At 46.9% G+C, this 22,827-nt stretch overlaps 1 protein-coding gene across 5 annotated transcripts in view; it reads left to right on the forward strand.

Moving 5' to 3' along the window:
* The window catches only part of FLI1 (Fli-1 proto-oncogene, ETS transcription factor), a 121,801-nt gene that overhangs the window by 58,701 nt on the left and 40,273 nt on the right, over positions 1–22,827 (forward strand). For 3 of the 5 annotated variants that reach the window (XM_033097768.1, XM_033097765.1, XM_033097767.1), the window contains 2 exons: positions 10,498–10,706; positions 19,956–20,110. In XM_033097768.1, coding sequence (XP_032953659.1) covers positions 10,498–10,706; positions 19,956–20,110 — 364 coding nt within the window. Of the gene's footprint in view, positions 1–10,497; positions 10,707–16,706; positions 16,875–18,029; positions 18,799–19,955; positions 20,111–22,827 lie in introns of those variants that run through there. The other 2 variants (XM_033097769.1, XM_033097770.1) reach the window with 2 other exon arrangements.

A 22,827-nucleotide genomic window follows, 5' to 3' on the forward strand; every position in this document is an offset into this window, starting at 1 on the left:
GCAGTGTGGCCATTCATCATCGTCAAAGAGCATTAAACATTCAGTATAGGACAGTTAAAATTTTCCAGGAACCCAGAGGTTAGGTAATTTGCCCAAAATCGCACAGCCAATAAAGCTCCACATTGACCCAGCTGGTAGCGGGTGCCTTTTATTGGAACAGAGTTTTACCCTACAGAGTGAAGAGAGTGATGAAGTGGTTTGCTTCCTTTGTCCTTTGCCTTTTGAACCCTTTTGCAGCAAACATGTTCAGGAACTCTCTGGGGACGGAGCCTGCTCCCAGCCCAGTCTAGATCTCCAACCATCCTCACATGCCACCGCCTGTGCAGTCAGAAAACTGCGCTCTAGCTCAGGGAAGACGTTCAAATATATAACCATTTATATGGCACGGGCACCAGGGCACCAACCCCTTGTTTTGGAGCAGAGGTCCAGAGGACTGGCTATGTCAGTTTTTGACTCTTTAGTTGTCTCTGGGGAGATAAGGGAAAGGGGGGAGCTCAGAGCAGCAGCACTGTAGCCACCGGTATGGAAGTATTCCAGTATTTCTAATGACTGGTACAGCCAGCCCTATGACACAGTCAGATACAGTCCCAATACAAGTGTTGAGCAGTAAAATATATAGGGAACTACTTCTGCTGGTGTTTCTGGGTCTCCTATCAGGATGGCTGCCTTCCCTGCCAGCTTCTCCCCGTGGCATGAGGGCTTTGTTTGGATGCTTGGCAGTTCTCTTTTTGTCATCACTCTCTGCTCCAATGAGGGTTTTATTTAACCCTCCCAGGCCGTCAGAATCGGCAGGAGAATATGGGCTCTATTTCAGGCAAGAGAACACCTGCGCTTTCTAACCATAGTGAGCCTCAATGTCCTACCCTCATTCTGCCCTGTCCCTTGGGCACCATGGGGTCCACCTCTGTGGTCAGGTCACCCCCTATTATCAGAGAGGAACTTGGCCCACGGGCTGTCAAAGGTAATGAATTATATACACCAGATCATTGTTGATCCTTTTGCTGTCCCCACTGTCATGGAGAAAAAGCATCTTGAAGAACCGCCAGACCCACTGCTAAGAAACCGAAAGGAAAGCAGACTGCAAATGCTCCCTTCCTGGGGCTCAGACTAACCTCTGTCCCCCTTCTGGTTACCTTCCGTATTCGGCACTTTTTTCTTCTCAGCAGTAAAATCATTCTCTGTGGGAGGAGGATTTAACTTTGATCTTTAGAGATGCCCTTTAAATGTGGTTATGGTCAAAAAAGTGACTGTGAAAACTCAAAGTCAATGGGCAAAGGTAAATACCCACGGGAGACCTGGAGAAGCATCTAAATGGGAGACAGTGATTAACAGAGGGCCACGCTCTGGATTTTGTTACATGCATGCCTTTATAGGACTGAGACCCTCTTCTCTGAACTCATTTAGACTCATTCCCTTAATTTATTAAGCTCCATTAAATAAAGTACTTTCATCTAGGAACTTGGCTGGCTGCCTTTCTCTGGGTCGTCCAGAGCAGAAGGCCCTCCCCAGTAAATGAAGATTTAAGGGACAAGGATGGGGGAAGGGGCTTGAGGAAGAGGGGGGCAAATTTCACTAAGATACTTTAGAAAGCGGCCAAGCACTCTGAATTTCCAGTGCAGGTGGGCTACGTGGCACAACCTAGGATTAGTTAGCAAACTGGAAACAGTTTGGGGAAAGAGTAGAAGCTTCCCAGTCAGGCTATCAGCTCACAGGGTTACGCGTTGAGGCAAATACAGTGGTACCTCGGTTTTTGAACGTCTCCATTGACGAACATTTTGGTTTATGAATGCCGTAAACCCGGAAGTAGACGCTTCGGTTTTCGAACACGACTCAGAAGTCGAACGTGTCACATGGCTTCCGCCAAGTGCAAGGTCCTGAGGCCTCGCTGTCGGCTGTTTTTGACCGTTTCAGAACTCGTGGATTATGTTTGAAAACCGAGGTACCACTGTACTGAGATTCTTTAAGCCTCAGTTTCCTTTTCAATTATATGAGGATTCTAACTCACGTCTTTTGTGAGGTGGCTTTAGGAAAGCCTTAGAATGGCTAAATGAGATAACGGTTATAAAAGTTCCTGTAAGCTTTATGCTATCAAATAATCCTTGTTCTAGTTGTTCTTTCTAATTTAAAAAAGTGTTCCTTTTTGTTTTTTGTTCATTTGTTTTCCGGTTGTTGTTTGGGGGTAATTACACTGTATGGTTATCAGGGGACTTAGGCCTTAATGCTGATATTAAGTCTCCCCACTACCAACTTACAGAGGTTATGCTTTGTGCCTCAGCTTACCCGGCTAGTCAGCCATGGTGCTGATTCCTGCCAGCCGGTGCCAATGACCACAGTGAAAGGACACTGAACAATCATCTTCTGCCTCCTTCGAATATGGGTTCTCTTGTTGCTGATTAAAGTGATAACAGATGTTTCAGTGGCAACATAAGATGTTGCACTATGGCTAGATAAGAAATGAGCCCAAAATCTAGTGACATAACACAGCTATTTTCTCATGAGTCTGTCGACTTTCTTCCCAAGGTTCATCACTCCTTAGTCTGGAGGTGGATGCTGGCTGGTAGCTGGTAGACTCAGGTGGTCTCGGTGTGGTCTCTCCTTGTAGCTTGTCTGTTTGGGCTGGTTTGGGCTTCCTCACGGCATGGTGGCTGGTTTCCAAGGACTCGGGGCCCAAGAGGGAACAAGAAGCAGGTGGAAGTCGTAATGCCTTTTATCACCTTGCCTTGGAAGTCATACAAGGTCACTTCTGCCACCTTCCATTTGCTGAGGCAGTCATAAAGTCCCTTCTGGGTTCATGGGGAAGTGAAATCCACCCTGCCTCCTGACAGGGAGTAGCAAAGATTGGAAACATCGCTATGGCCATTTTGGGCAAAGACAACCTGCCAACGGGAGCATAGGCGCCCCTGCACTGATCTTTGTGCAGAGGCACTTTCAGTTCATATCTGGTTGACTGACTGATGTTTTCCACCTTCTCCCTTATCCAGCATTCAAAAAATTTACCTTCTCTTCCCTTTTTCCACCTGCCCTCTGTGGGATAAAAATAATGAGCAAGAAGAGGGCTGGCAGTTAGAAAAGAGTTCGGAGAAGCAAAAGGCTTGAGCTAACTCACAGCAGCCACCCTCTCCTGACACTTCAGACATGACTGTGATGATACCTCCCTTGCTGCAGAGACTGCTGGTTCCCAAACAGAGAAGACAGAGGACACTGCTCCCTAGAATCTTATCTGCGTTTTGTATGCTCTTTGGCTGGCGAGAGAAGGGACTTCATATCATTATGCAAAGAATGCACTAAAAAGCAAAGCTGGTGCTGCCTGCAGCAACCCGGATGTTAGCTTTCTAGAGGCCTGGTCTGGGAGTCAGGTGGACCCACTGAGCAGGAGCAGCAGCAGGGGACATATTGTGGGTATTTTGGACATTCCTTTCATTCACTTCCAGCAGAACTCATCAGCCACAGAACCTGTCCTTAAAGATTCCCAGCAGGGAAGTGGGTACAGAAGGGGAGGAAAATACGTGGGCCCATGACTCGGAGTATTCCCTGTGCTAGAAATAAAACTCAGCCTAATTGTAAGAATTAGAAAAGGGTTGGGACAAAATTGGGACTTTTCCTTCTCTAACTCCATCTGGATCATAACTGTGGATCATGTATGTATCCTTGCACATGGGACAATGGCAGAAATTTCTTTCATGTACGCCTGGATAGAATTGGGGCATCGTCAGTGCACCTCTTCAGCCTTCTCTTGCTGCTCTGGAGGCGATTCCATCTCTGCTTCAGCTAAGCTGTTTGGAGATGTAATCCTTTGTTCATCATTAATATCAGCAGGGCCATCATGTGGCAACGTTCTGACCACATCCCCCATCACTCAACCGATGTGCTCATGGAAAATAAGCTTTGACTTAATCTAAGGAAAACAAATGCTGGCAGATTCATCTGCTAGTATAAAAAAGGAAAAGAAATATATATACATGTATACATATACATGTATATATATGCATATATATATATATATATATATACACACACACATACACACACACACACACACACACACACACACACCAGGAGTGCCAAAAAATGCACACAAGTGGACGCTTTGGTCAACGTTGCTCAAGCAGTAGCTCACTGTAATCAGAATTGTCTGGACACTGATGACAACCACTTTGAGCACCTCTTGTAATTGCAGAAGTCAAATGTGACTTGTACTCACCTTTTGTTATCAGTATATATTGAGTATTACATTTTCATACTGTTTTCCTTTCTTAAAATGTGTATCCATTTTTTGGCACCGTGTGTGTGTGTGTGTGTGTGTGTGTGTGTGTGTGTGTGTGATGTATATAATAAATTCCAAAATAAAGGAAGCTTTCTATTGGTGAACTCACAGACATGCATACAGCGTTCTTCTTGCCTACATGATGTGCGAACAGCGATATGAGTCGGTGCTAGCCAAGTACTATGTTGATTATCTAGGCATAGATGCCTCCTTTTCTCATCCGCATGGCTATTTAACAGAGCCTTATCTATGCCACCTAGAGGCCTGAAACTCAGAAGCCAGAAAGATAAAGAGGACTGAGGCTGCAACGGAACAATGTCTATAGTTTGAAAAGGAAGAATGGAAAACTCCTGAATGGAAACAGTGGAAAACAGATGACTTAAGTAAGCTCTGTACCTTGGAAGCCCGTGGAATTGGCATTTCAAAATCGAACTCTTATCTCCAAACCTGCTCATTCTGAATCTTAGGCAATCTTGGTTACTTTTCAGTTACCAACACAATTGAGAGGGGGTATCTCACTGGCTTTATCTATCTCCTCTGCCCCCATCTCCAACCCAAAGTTTCCCATGCCGTCTCTCAGCCTTGTGCTTCTTTTAAAAAAAAAAAAAAAAAATTTTTTTTCTTTTTGTTTGATGTATTTACTACATCCTAAGAAATTCAGACACTTGATATAGGTACTTCACTTACATTATCTCATTTTATCTGTATTCAAAGTCTACCAGGTTAGGTACTATTATTATGTCCATTCCACAGATGAGGAAATGAAGTTCATAAAGTATAAATAAATCACACTAGGTGATGCACTAGCGTGGATTGGAACTCACATCTCTCTGATTCCAAAGATTGTACTCGAGGTTACAATAAACACCGGAGTGACCCTCAAAGAGTTTATTCTAATGAGGAAATGAACGGTGGTGGTTAAGTGCTCACACAGCAGATCACACTCATTTGCTGTGTGACCTGAGCAAATTATTTCATTTCTCTGAATTCCCATCTACTTATCTGAAAAAAAATAGGGGTGATAATAATACATACCTCATGGAACTCCTGGGGACTAAATTAAATTACTCATGTGCGTAAACAGCGGTTTGCACTTAATAATTGCTGTGGATTATTGTCTGCTGCTTTGATCTGTTTTCTACAGTGAGGACACAGGACATATTATAAGTGATGTGCTAAAGGCACCTAACCCAAATTGGATAAGAAGGAGAGTGCCACACCAAGACAAGTTCCCCATTGGCCGTGTACCTCTGATGGCTCCCTGGGCTGGTAGGGGATCACAGGAAGGAAAGCTGAGACAATTTGTTCAGCATTTCTACAGGCATTTATCACCATCTACTTACCCCAGGACTCAAACTGCCACTCTAAGTAGTTGCCCTTGCCTGAGCTCTCTGGTAATGTCACCGAGTGTGCTGGGCCATTTCTCTTCTTGGAGTTAAGGGACCGCGTGCCTCCCTCTGGCTCCAGGACTCAATGGCTGGGAGACTAGAACATCCTGAATTTGGGGCCTAGCCTTTCCAGCACTCAGCAGAGCAAAGGAAGAGTGCTTCTCAGAATCTAGTAACTAAGCCAATGGGGGCTTCCTTTCACGGTGACAACGGTGGGGCAAGAAGTAACCCCAGAGCTGGATGCCACACAGGATTAGGGAGCCCTTGCCTCTATTTCCTACTTGGAAGTCAGTTTTTAGAGTAACATAACTCTAAAGCAATCTGGACTCAATAAGTCTTTAAAAGAATAACTTGTCTTCCTCTGAATGAAAGGATGAGTGTAGTGTCCAAAGTCAATTAGAGAAGTGAAGTCATTAAAAACCAAAGGAATTTAGTCACTCTGGAAAGAGTTTGTGAATTTTTATGTTGACGTTGTTCTGTATTCACTCTATCATCCCCAACTTAACTACTGAACAATTCATCAGTCAAAAGTTCTTGAGCACCAACAATGTACTCATCCCTGTAAAGAGTTTTAAGTTCACATCAGAGTTTTACATTTAAAGTTTAAAAGTTTAAGTAAAAGTAAACAGCTTTACAACACATACATAAACAGCAGGGGCTGCACATGTGTAATAACTACAAGTATGGCACTGAAATTTCTGCCTGGTCAGTAGCTCCTCCCGGATAAAAGCAGCGCCTCGGTGCCTATACCCACATCAAGTTACCCCGACAGTGACACAGGGTACTCACGTAAGTCTGTCAGCTGCAGGCACCCAGCACCATGCTCCACGTCTGCCTTGTCTCCTCCTCTATGCTCGTCTCCCCTCATTGTGCCCGCTGCCCCCAAAGAAGTTTGGAGCAGAACCCCCTGCCCGTAATAAAGACAGTGGTGTCCTTACCAAGGTCCCCATGATAATGTGGTCTTGCGATGTTCCCAAAGCTCTCAGCCTTGAATGGCCAAAGGGTGTTATTTCCTTGCAGAGGCAGTAAGCATGGTCTCCCCAAGTCTAATTTTTTTTTTATTACCAGGGTCCCAAAGCAAGTTGTTTGAGGCCTAGTCTATTCAAATCTGTTTTTCCTCCTTCGTGGCCTTCATCTCCCTCCCCCTGCCCATATTAGGTTTTCTAATTCAATTCAGCAGGCCAAACAGAAAACCCTTCCTTCACCGTCCGCCTCTACCCAGCCTCCCTCAACCAACAATTTTTATCCATATTGTTACGGAAAAAAAGAAAAAGCCCTTTTTCTATCAATGATTGTGAATAGAAATGTGTGTGTGTGTGTGTGTGTGTGTGTGTGTGTGTGTGTGTGCCCAAGCAGTATTCTCACCAGGCTTTTAGAAGCTTGAATGAGTCACAGGGCATTATCAGGGAAGGTTTTGTGGAGTAAGGAAGATCTTGTTTACCTCACAAAAAGGGAAGGACTGGCTGTGCAACCAGGTGAAAGGATACTCCCAGCCCGAGGACTAACAAACTTTAAGACACAGAGATGTACGTGAGTGGGGGCTTGCTTAGTGGAGCAGTGAGAATAGTTAACATGGGACAGGAGTTGCAGCATCAGGAATCACACAGCATGAGGGTGACAGCTGGGCCAAAGCTGAGTTCTAGAAAACAAGCAGATGAGAAGAGATTTGCTGTGGTCGGTAATGAGCGAGCTCCCAGAGGTATTTAAGCAAGGGTTGTGGCAGGATGACAGGAATATTCTCAACTTCTAAGAGAGCTCGATCTGACCAGGGAATATGTAAGGACTGGAAAGGGAAGAGTGTGGAAGTGTGTCATCACAGAGGATAGAGTCTGAAAGAGAAATGCAGGAGGAAGCACACATGCTGGACCCCTGGACATAGACTGGATAGACAGGAGAAATGTGAGAGGTTCTGGAATAAATCTGGGTTTTCTCCTCTTGTGATGTTGCCACTTGACCGAAGTTTCCTTTGACTGTGAACTATATGCTAAAGGAAACACCTATTCCAAAATGAGTTCAAACTGGTTTTGTGTCCTTTACCTCACCTACACTTTGTCCCATAAGTTATTTCTTCTCACTGCATACCATTCATTTCCTTAAGCAGTCTCTCCACAGTCTGCCTCCCAAACCCCCAGTTAGGCTAATCTGCTCTCTGTTGCGACCTCTTGCAGTGAGCCTTGGTTTTGCCATCTGCTTGACACCTTGGACTTGACCATCCTGCCTTCTCTCGCTTCCTGCCTTACCCTCTGTGGGGATAATGATGGCAGGGATCTTACCTCCTTCACCAGAGCATCACTGTGCCCAATCCTGCCTCCCAGGCCACAGTTATTCCATCATCTTCTCCCCTGACCTACAGGAAGGGAGATGAAAGAATTTCTTTAAATGGAAACTCTAAAGTTTGTGCATGATAAACCAAGCTTGAAAGCCCCTCTCCACAGCAGAAGACAACACCCAGTTCCTGAAAGGTGGTCTCTTTTTGTAGCAGAACTAGTGACTGTTCTTCACCTTGATCACTGAAAGGATATTTGTGGGTTTTAGGTGGTAATGTGACCCTGTGTCCCAGTGTTTTTCATGAACTGTTCCCCAGGAATTTCATGAACTCAGGCTCAGGTCTCCGGAGAATTACAATATCACACTTTTCAATTTGAAATCTTGACACTGTGTAGATGAGAGTTGAACACTGGTTTGAGATATGGAGTCAAGATTGAAATGGAGAATGGATATAATAACCAAAAATCGTTATTATGTGGAGATAACATGTGGATAATGGATACAATAACCAAAAGACAAATGGCCCCAAGAAGCAGAGGTTTCCTTTGAGCACGACACATCGGGGGAAATGAAAAGGGAACCTAACAGATTTTAGGTCTGAATCAAGGGACACCCAGTTGGGAATAATGTGAGCCTTTTAATACTGTGCAGGCAGCTCAGCTTTGAAACTGCCATCTCTGGCTGTGTCTATACTACCCAAAGCCTTGTGGTACAGTAGCAGACTTTCTGGAGCATGTTCCCGCCTGTTCCCTGACCCTAGCCACAGTCACAGAAGAGCCTTTTTCTTTGAAGTGTGGCTGTCCTCCTGCTGGGGTTGAGAATGGCCCTGGGAGAAAGGGCTAGTGGAGCAGATTGTAATTTCACAGGTATAGGAAGGGCTTAAGTAAAGGTGGTGTATTAGGGCAGCCAGAACAAAATACCACAGACTAGGTGGCTTAATCAGCAACATTTATTTTCGCACAGTTCCGGAGCCTGGCAGTCCAAGAGCAGGGTGGCAGCAGGATTCAGAAACCTCTCTCTTTGGCTCACGGAGGGTCACCCTCTTGCTCTCTGTCCATGTGGCCATCCCTCTGTGCATGCACGTTCCTGGTGTCTCTCTCTCGGTGCCCACGTATCCTCCTCTCATGAGGACAGCAGTCAGATTGGATTAGGAGGCACCTAACGGCCTCCTTTTAAGTTAACCACCTCTTTAAAGAACCTACTTCCAAACACAGTCCCAGTCTCAAGCACTGAGGTTAGAGCTTCCGCACATGAATTTTAAGGGAACAACCCAGCCCACATTAACAGGAGGCCTAAGAGAATCTTTACTTGGACACTAATGCTCGTCATAACTAACATGCATGGGGTGTCCCTTACTATGGCCAGACACTGTTCTAAGCATTTTCCATGTATTATTTCATCTCATCTTCACAATTGTAGCTGACATAATTATAGATTATAATTAACTATAAATTACAGCCTTCTTTTCTGAAAAAGGGTCAACTTAACTTGGTGTAATGATGGGATATAGTGAGCATCACATTTCAGTCCATGATCTGGGGTCCCTGGGATTGGATGTGACTTGGAATAATAGGAGAATCTTGTTATCGTGCTTTGGTTGGTAGATCTCTGCAAGGCTTTCTTTCTCAGTCCATGAGCTCCACGAGCCAAACCTGTGTCAGGTGATGGGACCGTCTGAGTGGGAAGGCAATGCACCTTCTTTCAGAAGGTCTTCCCCTGCCTCCCCTGTCCACATAGCTCAGACTCCACCCTCATTCTTGGGCAGGCTGAATCCTCAGAATTAAGACAGAAAACTGTCATCTCAAGGCGTCAGGCAAGAAAGTGTGGTGGAGCACTCTGTCCCAGGGAAGCACGCAGCCTCCCATTGGAACCGTGGATGTGAGAGACAGTTGCACACCCTGGATGGCCCCTAAGCAAATTGCCGAGCAGTTTCTACAAGCTAAACAAACACCTGTACCGAGATCTTTTCATTTCACCCACCTATCAACTCTGAAAGAGCTATTCTTATTCCTGTTTACAGATACGGAAACTGAAATTAGATGGGACCACAGCCCTGGGCCCCACCCTTCCCCTGTGTGACCTTAGCTAAATACTTAACCTTTCTGGGTGGGTCTCACTGGCCTCACCTGTGAAATAAATACTCACTCTCATATTCCCCTTAGCTTGACTTCTCTGCACAGCTAGTCAGAGGCATTTCTGCTTCAGCCTGGAAGAGCCCAGCATGGCAGCACCGTCACGTCACTACGTGTGCACACTGTGTAACTACTTTTCTTGGCCTTCCACTCCTCCCCCTCTTTTCTGGGGGTCCCAGCTACAGACCCAACAGACAAACACACTCCTATGAGTTCCCCATCCCCACTGTAATGCCCACACTCCCTCCTCACCCAGGGTAACCTGCGAAGAACCCATCAGGTTTGCATGAGGGTAAACTTGGCCCCAGTGTGAATCAGTCGGCATCTGGAGAAGCAGCCTGGGGCAGCCCTGGGCCACCATGCTATCTCAAAGGGAGAATAGGTGAAGAGTGACACTGGGCAAAGTGTGACACTGGACTTTCTCTCTCCTTTTCTGACCCTCCAGGAGGCTCTCTCGGTGGTGAGTGACGACCAGTCCCTCTTTGACTCCGCGTACAGCTCGGCCCATCTCCCCAAGGCCGACATGACCGCCTCAGGGAGTCCTGACTATGGCCAGCCCCACAAAATCAACCCCCTCCCACCTCAGCAGGAGTGGATTAATCAGCCGGTGAGGGTCAATGTCAAACGGGAGTATGACCACATGAATGGATCCAGGTAAGACCACGAGCCCTGCGTAGCTCCAAAGCCAGGTATAGCAGCTGCCAGGAGTGGGGCTGGGAAGACTCAAGGCATGCTTGCTCCCAGGTGTCTGAGTCAGGCGGGTCTGACCTAAGTGACACGTAGGGTGTCTGCAGCAAATGGAGCTCTGGTGCTGGGCCAGGGAGCCTGAGTCAGTCCCTAGAGATTTGAGGTGAGAGAAAGAGAGAGAGAGAGAGAGAGAGAGAGAGAGAGAGAGAGAGAGAGAGAGAGAGAGAGAGAGAAGAGCGAGAGAGGAGAGAGCTACAAAAGTGAAGGCTGGGGGCAAAGCAGGGCTAGGAATCGCACGTGGCATTCTGAGTCAGGCCCACGACCTCCTCTGCAGACACTTATGGAACACCTATTTTGTGTCAGGCCCAGGTACGATACTCCTCCCTGGTCTGTTGAACATACTTGACTTCTCCGGATGGGTCTCACTGGCCTCATCTATGAAGTAAATAGAGCAAAGATGACCAAACCATTTCAATAATAAAAGTCCAGGACTGATGACAGGCCTTGCTGCGTGAGGGAGGACACTCCATAACTAGTAAGTGTGCTTCGGGTTGGTGGTTCCCGGGGCAGGTAAGCCTGCGCTTGTAGAAGTGGAGAGAGAGTCCCAGAAGAGAAAAGTCACAGGAGCAAGGAAGAGCACACCTGGTGGATAGGTAGCCCAGGTTCCTGTCCTGGCTTTGCCTTTGGGCAAGCTGTCTGTGTCTCTGGGCACCAGGTTCCTCCTTTTTAAAATAGTGCTAGAGGATTTGCTTCTTCACAGGCTTGTTCCAAAGGTTAGCACTGATGCTGTAGGGGAAGGACCCAGGACAGTGTCGAGGACTCAGAAAGTGCTCCATAGTGACAGTGATTGTCATGAGCGAAGCTATGAAAGAGAAAACACTGGTTTCAGGTAATCCAATGGGCCTATAGCATGACATAAACCTGAGAATAAGAGTGGGTCTTGAATGGCAGGCTACGACATTATGGAATTTATTCCACTCGCCAAGACTGACGTTAAGCATACATGACATTTAACGTCATCAGAGCTGTGATTTCAGACTGGAGAGCTGAGAATTATTGTATGCAGAGGGTAGGAAGGGGAGAGTCAGAGAGATAACTTAAGAAGTTAGTGAAATATCCCAGAAAAGAAATTATAAAGTTCTGAAAGAGGGTAATGGTAATGATTCTGGAAATAAAAAGGGACAGAGGCATGAGGATCATATCAAAGGGATACTTAACAGGGCTTAGGCCAACAAATATTGCAGCATATGGTGGGGAGGAGGAAGGTAAGAGAGAGGGAAGACTCAAAGATGGCTGCAGCCTGGATGTTTCTAAGAAGGATGCTGCTGTTAGCAGCCATGGGAGGTGGGAGAGGAAGTGCTTTGAGGAGAGATGTCAGTGTTCCCTGTGCAATTCCTTCCGAGCAATTGGTAGAACAGCCAGATAAAAATGTCTCCTAGGCTTTGGAAACCAAAGCTCAGATAATATTGGGGGCTGGCATTTAGGTTTGGGCATCGTCTCTAAAGCGTTTTACCTGTGAAGTGGATGAGGTCACTGAGGAAACAAGTCCAGAGAGAGAAGAGAGAAAGAGTGTGCGTGCGGCTGAGACGGAGCCCGCCCCCCACCTCCCCCCCGCCCCGAGACAGCCCCTGGTCTCAGACCTGCCTGTGGGAACACACAGCCCCACCACATTTCAATCCCACTAACCAAAACCAGTCACTGGGATCCCAGCCACCTTCCCAGAGTCTAGGATTTCAGGAAGGCTCAGAGGCTCTGAGCCGGGAGCCCCGCAAATGAGTGTCACTTCACATAGATAATGATAATTAGTTTGTCACAACATAGGTAGAGTATTGTTTGTCAAACAGCTTTTCCATATTATCTTATCATTTGCTTCCCACCACTATCCTGTGAGGTAGATACTATAATTACTTTTTGACATATAAAGGCAAATTAGGCTTTGAGCGGGTAAATAACTTGTCTAAGGATTTGAGGAGGCAAAGCTGGCACCAGAGCCCAGGCCTCCTGATTCCTAGTCTGTGGGCCACCTTCCTGCCCCCTCCTTCTCTGCCTATGTGTTGTGCTTTTGCATTCATCTTCTCATTTCTGCCAATAGCCACCCTGGTGGCAGGGAGGGCTAATCAGCAACGCCTCCCAAATTGGCCTGACCACAGCAGCTCCCTTTACTTGTCGAAAATCCAGATTCCACTCTTGGAGAGTCTTTGGTCCGTTGTAGCCCGAATCCAGCCACCACTCACCTCCACCAGCCCACCCGAGTCCGAGCCAGCCACACCTCTCCTCGGTCACCCCAGTAGCATCCTGTTCTCCCCACTTCCTCTTGCCTTCCTGAAGGCTGTTCTTCAGACAGCAGCTGGAGTCATCTTTTCAAAATATTTAATTCTTTTTCTCAAAATCCTTTACTGGCTTATGATCAAATCTAAATTCCGTCACATAGCCCCCCCATTTCTCTGACACCCTCTTTTCCACCCTCTCCCCATCTCACTCCTTTCCTCTATACTAGCCACACAAGACTTTAGCTGCTTCTGGACCCCAAGCACACTCCTGCCTCCAAGTCTCTTCCCTTGTGTTCCTTCTTTCTGGGACATTCCTACTTCATTTACTCATATTACTCTCTCACTTGTTTCAGGTCTCTGCCTGAATGCCACCTTCTCAGAGGTCTTCCCTGACCACCCGATCTAAAACAGCACCTGTCACTCTACCCTGCCTTGAATCTTCTTCGCTCTTCCTGGTTCTCATCACATCCCTCTCTAAATGTAGGCCAGTCTTCTTTTTCTTTACTGAGCAGCGCCTGGCCCATGATAGGTGCTCAATAAATAGTCGTTAAATGAATGTGTGGCTAAACAGACTTAAGGTGAAGATGCTTATTCAAAGTCATGTAGGGCATTAATGCGTAAGCCGACAGGACAGAGACCAAGGTCTGCTGATAGTGCTTCAGACGGAGTCTGTGTTTGTGCGCAGGCAGGCTGCATTTGTGTCACAACTGCTCGAGGAAGGCTCAAGCACTCCAAGATACTAATCCTGGGCAAAGAGGGTCCCCCAAGGAAATCGGTTTTCAGAACCCACTTGTCAGCTCATCCCTGGCTCCGGTCACACCAGAGGCCAGCTGGAGGAGAGCTATATGAACACCCCAGAGAACAGACACCTGGCTCTGGTTGCACAAAGCAGCCCCTGCTTTTGATTTGCCTTTCTTGACCTAGACCATCAGCAGGTGACAAAGTAGGCTCAGAAAGACTGATGTATTCTCAACCCCCCTGGAGAAACAAAGAAGACACAGTGGACTCTCAGAGCCAAACAGGTTAGGCACAGCCGTTGCCAGCACCTCATAAATATTCTCTAAGTGCTCACATGTAAGCTGGACTGGTGGGCAGGAGGAAGCAAGGATTTTCAGAAAAATGTCTTTGCTGAGGCTGGAACCACATCAGATCCTATTATTTGTGCAAAAAGAAATCCCATGTTCAAATAGATGCCGCTATTGAAATCTCTCATCCTCGACACCGTGCCTCTCCTATCCTCTGAGTATTATTGATGATGGCTCTTTTTTTTTTTTTTTAAGATTTTATTGGGGAAGAGGAACAGGACTTTATTGGGGAACAGTGTGTACTTCCAGAACTTTTTTCCAAGTCAAGTTGTTGTCCTTTCAATCTTAGTTGTGGAGAGTGCCATTCAGCTTCAAGTTGTTGTCCTTTCAGTCTTAGTTGTGGAGGGCGCAGCTCAGCTCCAGGTCCAGTTGCCGTTGCTAGTTGCAGGGGGCGCAGCCCACCATCGGTTGCAGGAGTCGAACTGGCAACCTTGCGGTTGAGAGCCCACTGGCCCATGTGGGAATTGAACCGGCAGCCTTCGGAGTTAGGAGCATGGAGCTCCAACCTCCTGAGCCACCGGGCCGGCCCAGATAATGGCTCTTTTGATGCAAATGATTAGTCCTCACTTCAGATGAGAAAAACCAAAGCAGAGGATACGATTTGGGATCTTTTGGCTCATGGACTAGACTTGTGCTGTCTCATCCAGCGGCCACAAGCCACTTGTGCTTTTGAGCATCTGAAATGTGGCTAATTCAAAATTGACAGGTGCTCTACATGTAAAATACACACTAGATTTAGAAGACGTAGTATGGGGAAAAAAGTAAAATAGCTCATTTATTATTTTTATGTTGATTGTGTTGAAATAATCTTTTGGCTGTTTTAAGTTAATATATTTTAATACATTATTAAAATTCATTCACCTGTTTTTTAAAATTTTAACAATGTGGCTACTAGAAAGTTTAAAACTATGTATGTGGCTCGCATTCTACTTCACGTGGACAGTGCTGGGCTAGAGCGTTTTGGACTGCCCTGTGATTCACAGTGAATTCTCTCCATGTTCGTTGATAACTTGGGTTTGTGAGTTTCTCTTTCAGCCTTACTGGAGCCCCCATAGATATTTCTGTCTCTGGAGGAGGTATTCTGTGGGCCTAGAGCTACAATGCCCTTCTTGCTTTTTATCCCAGTACTTAGTCATTTGGACCAGGCCACAGGGTCCAATGGAGAGACCGAGGTCTGAAGAACTCAGAGAAAGTGTAGCTTGCTCACGCTGTGTAAGGTTTGCTCTCTTTCTCCATCTCTTCCTGTTGTGGTTGAGTCTGTTAGGGTGAGTTGTTCTTGAAACAGCCAGGCTCATAGGTTCAGTGTTGGGTGTAGACTTCAGCAACTTGATCCAAGCTGTGGTCTGCAAATAGCTCAGCTGCATCCTGTCTCAACCACGGGGATTGGGGAAAAACATCCGTGAAGGAAAGAGTATCAGTTTATGGAGGGGAAATGCGAGGATGTGTTTGCCTTGTGTGCCTGGTGTGCAGGACCTAAGTTCAGTGTTAGTGTGTCCCAACGCCCCCTGGACTGGCCAGCAGGACCGGGGTGCCTTATGAGACACCTAGAGACTTCACATTCCATGTGCAAGAAGGTCACCCTCACATACCCTGTAACTCCTGCTTCTCTGACTGCAAAGTCTTTTCCTAAGGGGTATCCTAACTTTCCGAACTTTGCAGTATGAAGCATGTCACACATAACCTGGGTGGGAAACCGTATGCAGGATTCCCGAGAAGCATGAGCATTTGCTATGTATGGAGATGAAAACAGCTACTGGATCAGGGTGATGGCTTTATTATGGGTGATTTCTTTTCTTGAATTTTGCTTTTAACTTACTGTATCTCCTTTTCAAAAACAGAAAAATCGTATGTACACATCTATGCATGGATCCTAAGAAAATTCACAGGACAACACAGATTTGCTTAATTTTTGTACAATGTACACATTATGTGGGAGACACACATGACAGGTCCTAATGTAACCGTGTGGCTTGGGTAGTCACATGAGCTGTATGAGTACTGGGCATCCCCTGATGGTGAGCCTGGGCTGCAGCTTTGTGGATCTGGGTGACACCCCCTGAATTGAATGGGAAACTAGAGAAGACGTTTGAATAGTCTAAAGGGGGACTCTTTGGGAGCAGTCTTTGAAATCTCCTTTTTATTCAAATACCCAAGATTTCTCACCTTGGTTTAAATTGCTTAACAGTTTGCAAGGCACGGCGCTTTTGGAAATCAGTAGCAGTCTTTGTAAATCAACGTTCACTAAACACACAAAAATAGAACCAGAGGAGTCAAAAACTTACTTAGAGTGATGAAAATAAAGGGACCAGGCCACAGGGTTCACATCACTTTTGCTGTGGCCTCCCCTGCTGTGGCTTTCTGAGTCATGGCTGAGAGGAGAGTTACCCTCTTGAAGCCACCACCTCCTCCCTGCTCTATTGTGGCAGCCTCACGCCCTCTTGTCACCTGTCCCGGTGCTGTCAGCTGCCTGTGGGCCCCAACCCCATGCTAGCTGTAAGTGCAGTTCTCAATACAAATTAGCAGCAGTGTAGACAAGCTGAATGGCCAAACCTCTTCCCCTCCATCTGTGCTCCCCCTCCCTTTCCTCTTGTTTTTATCTGGCCTCTTCACAGGCGCCAGCTGCCTCATTAAAGAGCAGCCTTTATGCTGTGCTTCACCTGGATCCCTCTTAGCAGTAGCTGTCGAACCCAATGGCCGCAGGCGATGTGGGTGCTGTCGGGAGGAGGCACAGTGGCCGAGAGCTTGGGGATGGAGGGGAGTGTGGCAGGCCAGCGGTACAGGTACGGCTTCCCTTCTTTCTCTTCCTGAGCCATCAGAGCAGGGCCAGCCTGGGCAAGTGAGGTGGTCCAGGGTGGGGGCCTGGTGTCTCCCACAGGGCGCCCCTCTGCAGATTCTAGCTGAGGGGTCTGGGACTGAGAACAGGGCTTTTAATCCAAAGAAGCTCCCAAACATATCACCTTGCCCAGCTGGAGAGCAGATGCATACACAGGGGCTGGAGGAAGGAAAGAGGAGGAAACAGAAATATGAGCTTCTATGGGATAGGCAATGAGGAGGTTCCAACCACGGTATAATTCCCCAGCAAGAGAACCCCGATCCTGATCATGGTGCTGACATCGTCCTCGGGGAGCTGGAGCTTTTGCCTCCTTGGTACCCAGCTGCCCGGCAGGTGCCCATCTCACTGTGGTGCTCACAGCTCCTCTTCTTAATAGATGACACACCAGGCAGCTTTTACCAAATGTTTCCTTTTTTCAAATTTATTTTTCTCTACTCCTCGCACCGGGGACTGGCCCTGCCACAGGTGCCTAAACGATTACTTCACTTCAGTGATTTCTTAGGTTCTGACTTCTGACCTCTGCATAGCATAGGGTCAGTTTGGGGTTCAGAAATCCCCAGAGGCCTGGATGATGTGGAAAATAATTTGTTGAAATTCGTCTCCCCAGTGTTTCTAAAAGGGAATGAAGCCTATGGAGGAGCACCTCCTCTTCCACCACGCCTGCGCCTGGACAAGCAGTGCTCTCCTGGCTGAAAGTTCTCTTGCCCCTACCCACGGCCCTTGAGCTCCGGCTTCCTCCAGAGGACTGTGTGCTCTGGCAGCCCCACCCTCTGCCATGGAGTTCCCAGCCAATGAAAACGTTGCTGTTTTGGTTGAAGGCCAGCTTAATCCTCCAAACTTCTGCAGCAGTTGGGTTTCACAATGGACAAGTATACTGAGAAAGTCTGCCAGACCATGGTGGCCTTATGTGTGTGTGTGTGTGTACATGTGTGCACACATGCATGTGTATGCGCACACACGTGTGTGTGCATGTGTATGTGCATGCATGTGTGCGTTGGGTATGCATATGTGTATGTGTGTATGCATACATGCGTGTGTGTGTATGTGTGCATACACGTGTGTACGTGTATGCATGCTTGCATATGTGTGTTGGGGTGTGCATGTGTATGTGTGCGCCTGCGCGTACATGCACACATGCATGCATGTGTATGTGTATGTGTGTGCATATGCCTGCTTGCAGTTCTCCACGAGGAGGGGGGCACACAGTGAGCTCGACCAGAGCCCAGCTCAGACCCAGGACCAGGGTCTTTCAGGGACGGCTTCATTTCAGGCCAAGTCCTTCAACAGCAGAAGCCAAAGGCCAAACCCTGGTGAAAAGCCCTGATGAGCTACTGCCTCCCTCACACTGCCATGGGGACATTAAACCTTCAACAATCTGGGGCTCTGACGGCTGGTTCTTGGTTCTCTGCCTGGAAAAACAGTAGGCGAATAGTAAAACCTTAAATTCTAACATGTGTAAGTTATACATCTTATTTTCATTTTCAGCCCATGTTCCCCTCTGTAAGACATCAGGAAAAAATTACCGTCTGCCTTCTAATATCTCAGTGGAGCATTTATCTCCTAGCTATGATAAGTGATCTTCAATACTTTTTTCCTTTCAGATTAAGAAACAAATTCATTTAATTTTCTTTATTGAATGTGTTCAGGCCTCCCCCACCCTGCCGAGTCCCCACCCTCTGGCGCTGTTACTCCCTTCTTCTGTGTTAGTGGCTGCTCTCCCTGCGTTTGGAGCTGCCGCCACCACGTTGCAGGAGGGGCAGGACCCTCTGTGGCACAACCCTGATCCTTAAGGCCTCGTGATGATCCATCCCTGCCCACAGCAGAGTGAGGGAGGGCAAGGGCCATGCCTTTGGAAAGTGGCTGAGAAGAAGGTAGGGCAAGGCAGGACGGCACTTCCTCTGGGCACACAGACAGGGTCCATGACACTGGGTGGGGGTATGTAGCATGCCCTGCCAGCCTGCTCCAGGCACCAGGGGCCACAAGTTAGGTGTCAGCTCAGACCTCCAAGTGGGTGCTCGTTGCTGAGCTGAAGCTAATGAGGGCCCCTGTGCACCCAGGTTGCAAAATTCCTGGTGCTAATTGGGCTACGTACTTTGAGGGCAGGTTGGATGATTCACTTTCTCCCTTGTGCATGTCTATATGCTTCCCCTGTGAGTTGGGTGGCCAGGGCTGCAAAATGCCACAAGGGCCACAGCCTCCCTATCAGGTTCAAGTTCTTGGATTCTATTCCTCCTTCAACCGGTGAGCAGCTCTTCTGCATGTGTGTTTTGATAGGGAAGCTTAACACTGAAGATCTGAGTCCTGCTTCTGCCTTTACTAGCTGTGTGACCCTGGGCCAGTCACCTCACGTCATGGTTTCCTTAACCATAAAAAGGAGCTGTTAACCCTTGTTGTGCCTATCTTGGAGGGTTATTGGGAAGTTCCAATGGAACGGTATATGAGAAATGCATTGAAATTATATACCTGCAATAGAAATAATTCACTCAGGAAACATCGATCACTCACCTCCTATATAAGACTCTATATAAGACATCAAGGTTAAAAAGAATAAGTAATGTCACCATCTTAGGAAAACCTCCATCCAGCAAGGGGATAGGGCGTCTGCCAAGCTAAGAGTCACACAGAGTGACAATCCCAGAAGTGAGGCAGAAACACTATGGGGAGCAGACTTGTGCAAGGGCTGCCAGAGTGTGGGCTGCCTGGCAACAAAGCGAAATGTGTCAACTGCAGGCAGGTGGGAGCTGTGATCTCGTACTGAGAAGACGAGACTCTAGTCTCAGGGCAGTTGGAGCTGCCAAAAGTTTTTAAGTATCATAATTATAGGATCAGGCTGGGATTTGAAGAAAACTCTGGTGGCAGCATGGAGGATAGAAATAAGGTGGCATCACCTTGTCATCCTCCTTGCACCAGGTGGGTCTGGGAAATCGGCTTCCCAGCTGTCTGAGCGATTGGCTGGGGCGAGCTCCCGCGCTGTGCGATGGCAGTGGCAGTTATGACTTCCTCCGGGCTTTGTCTCCTCTCGCTCTAGGGAGTCTCCGGTGGACTGCAGTGTTAGCAAGTGCAGCAAGCTGGTTGGTGGCGGTGAGTCCAATGCCATGAACTACAACAGCTACATGGATGAGAAGAACGGTCCCCCTCCTCCCAACATGACCACCAACGAGAGGAGGGTCATCGTCCCCGCAGGTACTTTGGAACCAGGCTGCTGGCTTGCATCCACATCCTTACTCTTCTGGGTTAAAGGGTAGGCCTGTCCTGGTAGCATCTAAACCTTTACCTGGTACCCTGTTCTCTGTGGAATTGCTAACTTGGGAAAGTGGCACTTCTTACCTTCTCCCCTAGCTGCCCTCCAAGGCAGTATCTCAATGTCATCAAAACCCTCAAGTGCAGATTCCAGAAGCCCCACCCTCAAACAGGTCACATCACAGACTCTACTCGTATGTCAGTGCCTGGTCCCATAGGATGCGGCCTGCAAAGAGAGCACAGGCAAGGCCGTTTGAAACCAACAGGAGTCCCAGGAACCTCCAGACACATCCACCCTTTGCCTTTAAGGAGAAACGTGGCTACAGAGATCTGTCATGCCCATCAGGCATGTGCTTCCTGGCATCTGCAGGGTTCCACCTTTCCAAAATTATAGCCAGCTTCAAAATAGAAATAACTATATTTAACAAATAGAGCGCCTTAACATGTGTGCAGCAAGTTATGTCATTATGTAAAAATAGCCTATTTTTTCATAGGTATTGGTACTGTTGGTTACAGAAAATAAAATCATTGTTTAAGCCTTCAGTGTATTGGCTGGACATTCTGCCTCGGCTAGACTAGCAAGCTCAGCCGCCTGGTCCAAAAGGGAGTTTGAAAACTGCAACGTGTAGAGTTAGTGCCAGGTAGAAGGAAATAGGACATCCAAATCTTAAGCAAAGTGAATTATAGGGCAGGGATTATAATTCATTTTACCAAAATAACTTTACCAAAAAGGCAAAGCCCCTTCCATTTGGAAAAGTGTAAACACAGTCGTGAATGAGGACAAAGATTAGACATCTCTCTGAGGTGATCCAAAGGCACTTGCTTCTTGGTCTAGAAGGCACGGTTTTGCATGGGCCTCTCCTCCCTGGCCCTTTGTATTATATTTATTTTCCGTGGGAAGCTGTGTCTCATCATCTGTTGGAACTACAGCCACACCCATGTGTTCTGGGCCAAATTCAAGGTGTCAGGGATGGGAAGTATGGGGATGAGTGAGGCAGGAGGGAGGTGGGTTAATGGGAATGTTTCTGCACCCTATAGCACTGGAAAACTCTTCAGAAAGCACTTTTAGTCTCCTTCTTCCACAGGCATGTGATCTCACAAAGAGGAAGCACAGCGCCCCTTTATTGAGCACTTTCCAGGTGCTAGGCATCCTGTAAACTGCTTTATCCACATTGCATGACCTATATCATTTAAAGCTTGATCCCCTCCAGGACCTCAGCTAGGAACTGTTAGCTCAGGTGCATTTGTAAGGTCCAAGAGAACTGTGTCTTTTCCCTTCTCATCAAAAGAAGGCAGACAATGAAACTGTACTACAGCAGACATGGTGGGAACCCTCCATACTCCCCAAAGCCAAGCCAAGTCTCACCAGGCCTTTGCTTATTTGGTGTCAAACTCCCCTGCCTCGCCAAACAGTGGCCAGCATGGGAAGGGGATTTTCAGGACCAAAGGGTTAGGGGACCAGAGATTGTGTCTGAACCAGATGTTGACACCATCTCATTTCAGTAGTCACTTGGGCGGGGAGATAGGAAAAGGGGACAAAGATGGTCATAGTGCTTGGTTGGCTCTTCAACTCTGAATTCGTATTGTGATGCTTTCAAAAAGAATATAAAAATACCAGTTTTCAGTGCGCCAAGGTAACTGTAGCAGTAAAAATGAAAATACATACTATAAATTTATATCAAAGGGTTTTTTAAAACACTTTGTGTAATGAATTCATTAGCTATGGATTTACTTCATTATTTTACCTCTGGCTCAATCTTTAAGCATTATCCTCAGTTTGGCTTCCTCCAGGTGAGCCTCCTGGACATGAGGAAAAGTCTCATTTAAGCAAGTCCACTGATCAAGGAAATAAAACGTTGGTGGAGGACCCAACTGAATTTATGGTGGGATTTTAAAACAAGTATATATGAGGACCCTAGTTAATCGCCAGGCCCAAGTTTGGATGGGAAGAAACTGGGACTACATCATCTAGGAAGTCCCATTTGGAAGAGTTGAGCATGATCCAGAATGGAAGATTTATAATTCATTGTGCTGTGAAGGCAGAGAAATGATATTATGATAGAGCTCAAAGCAAGGGAGGAAACAATAAAATTAATTAAATATGGGTATAAAATCTAATCTGAGGCCTTGGAGACTAAAAGTGAGGAATTAGGAGAAGCAAAGGAGATCAGATGAAATAATATGCTATGATATCCAACCCCCCAGCCCCCACCATTTTTCTTTAGAATTCTAAAGTTGTACAAAATTATTTCCAGTTACCAATGGCCCATGGCTAATTGTTTTGGACTTGTGTAATGAAGCTCTAAGACAGGGGTGTCCAAACTTTTTTCAACGTTTTTCACCAAGGGCCATATGCGGTAAAACACACAAACAGCCGGGCCACTCACTCGAGGTGAAGTACGTATTGCCTCACCTGGTTTATTTAAGTAAACTAAATATAGTTTTGGAATTTGCTGCGGGCCAATTAACAATGGATTGCGGGCCGCAGTTGGTCCGCGGGCTGCAGTTTGGATGCCCCTGCTCTAAGAGGAGCTCTGTTTTTTGATTAATAACAGAGTAACTCACAGGTGAGTTCAGGCAGGATCATGAGAAGGCAAGAGAACAGGTTTTGGGTCAGGGGATATACCCCATCAACTAAGTGAGGTCCTGGGAAGACTCGG

The sequence above is a fragment of the Rhinolophus ferrumequinum genome, chromosome 25 (genome assembly GCF_004115265.2).
Source record: "Rhinolophus ferrumequinum isolate MPI-CBG mRhiFer1 chromosome 25, mRhiFer1_v1.p, whole genome shotgun sequence".
Taxonomy (NCBI): Eukaryota; Metazoa; Chordata; class Mammalia; order Chiroptera; family Rhinolophidae; genus Rhinolophus; species Rhinolophus ferrumequinum.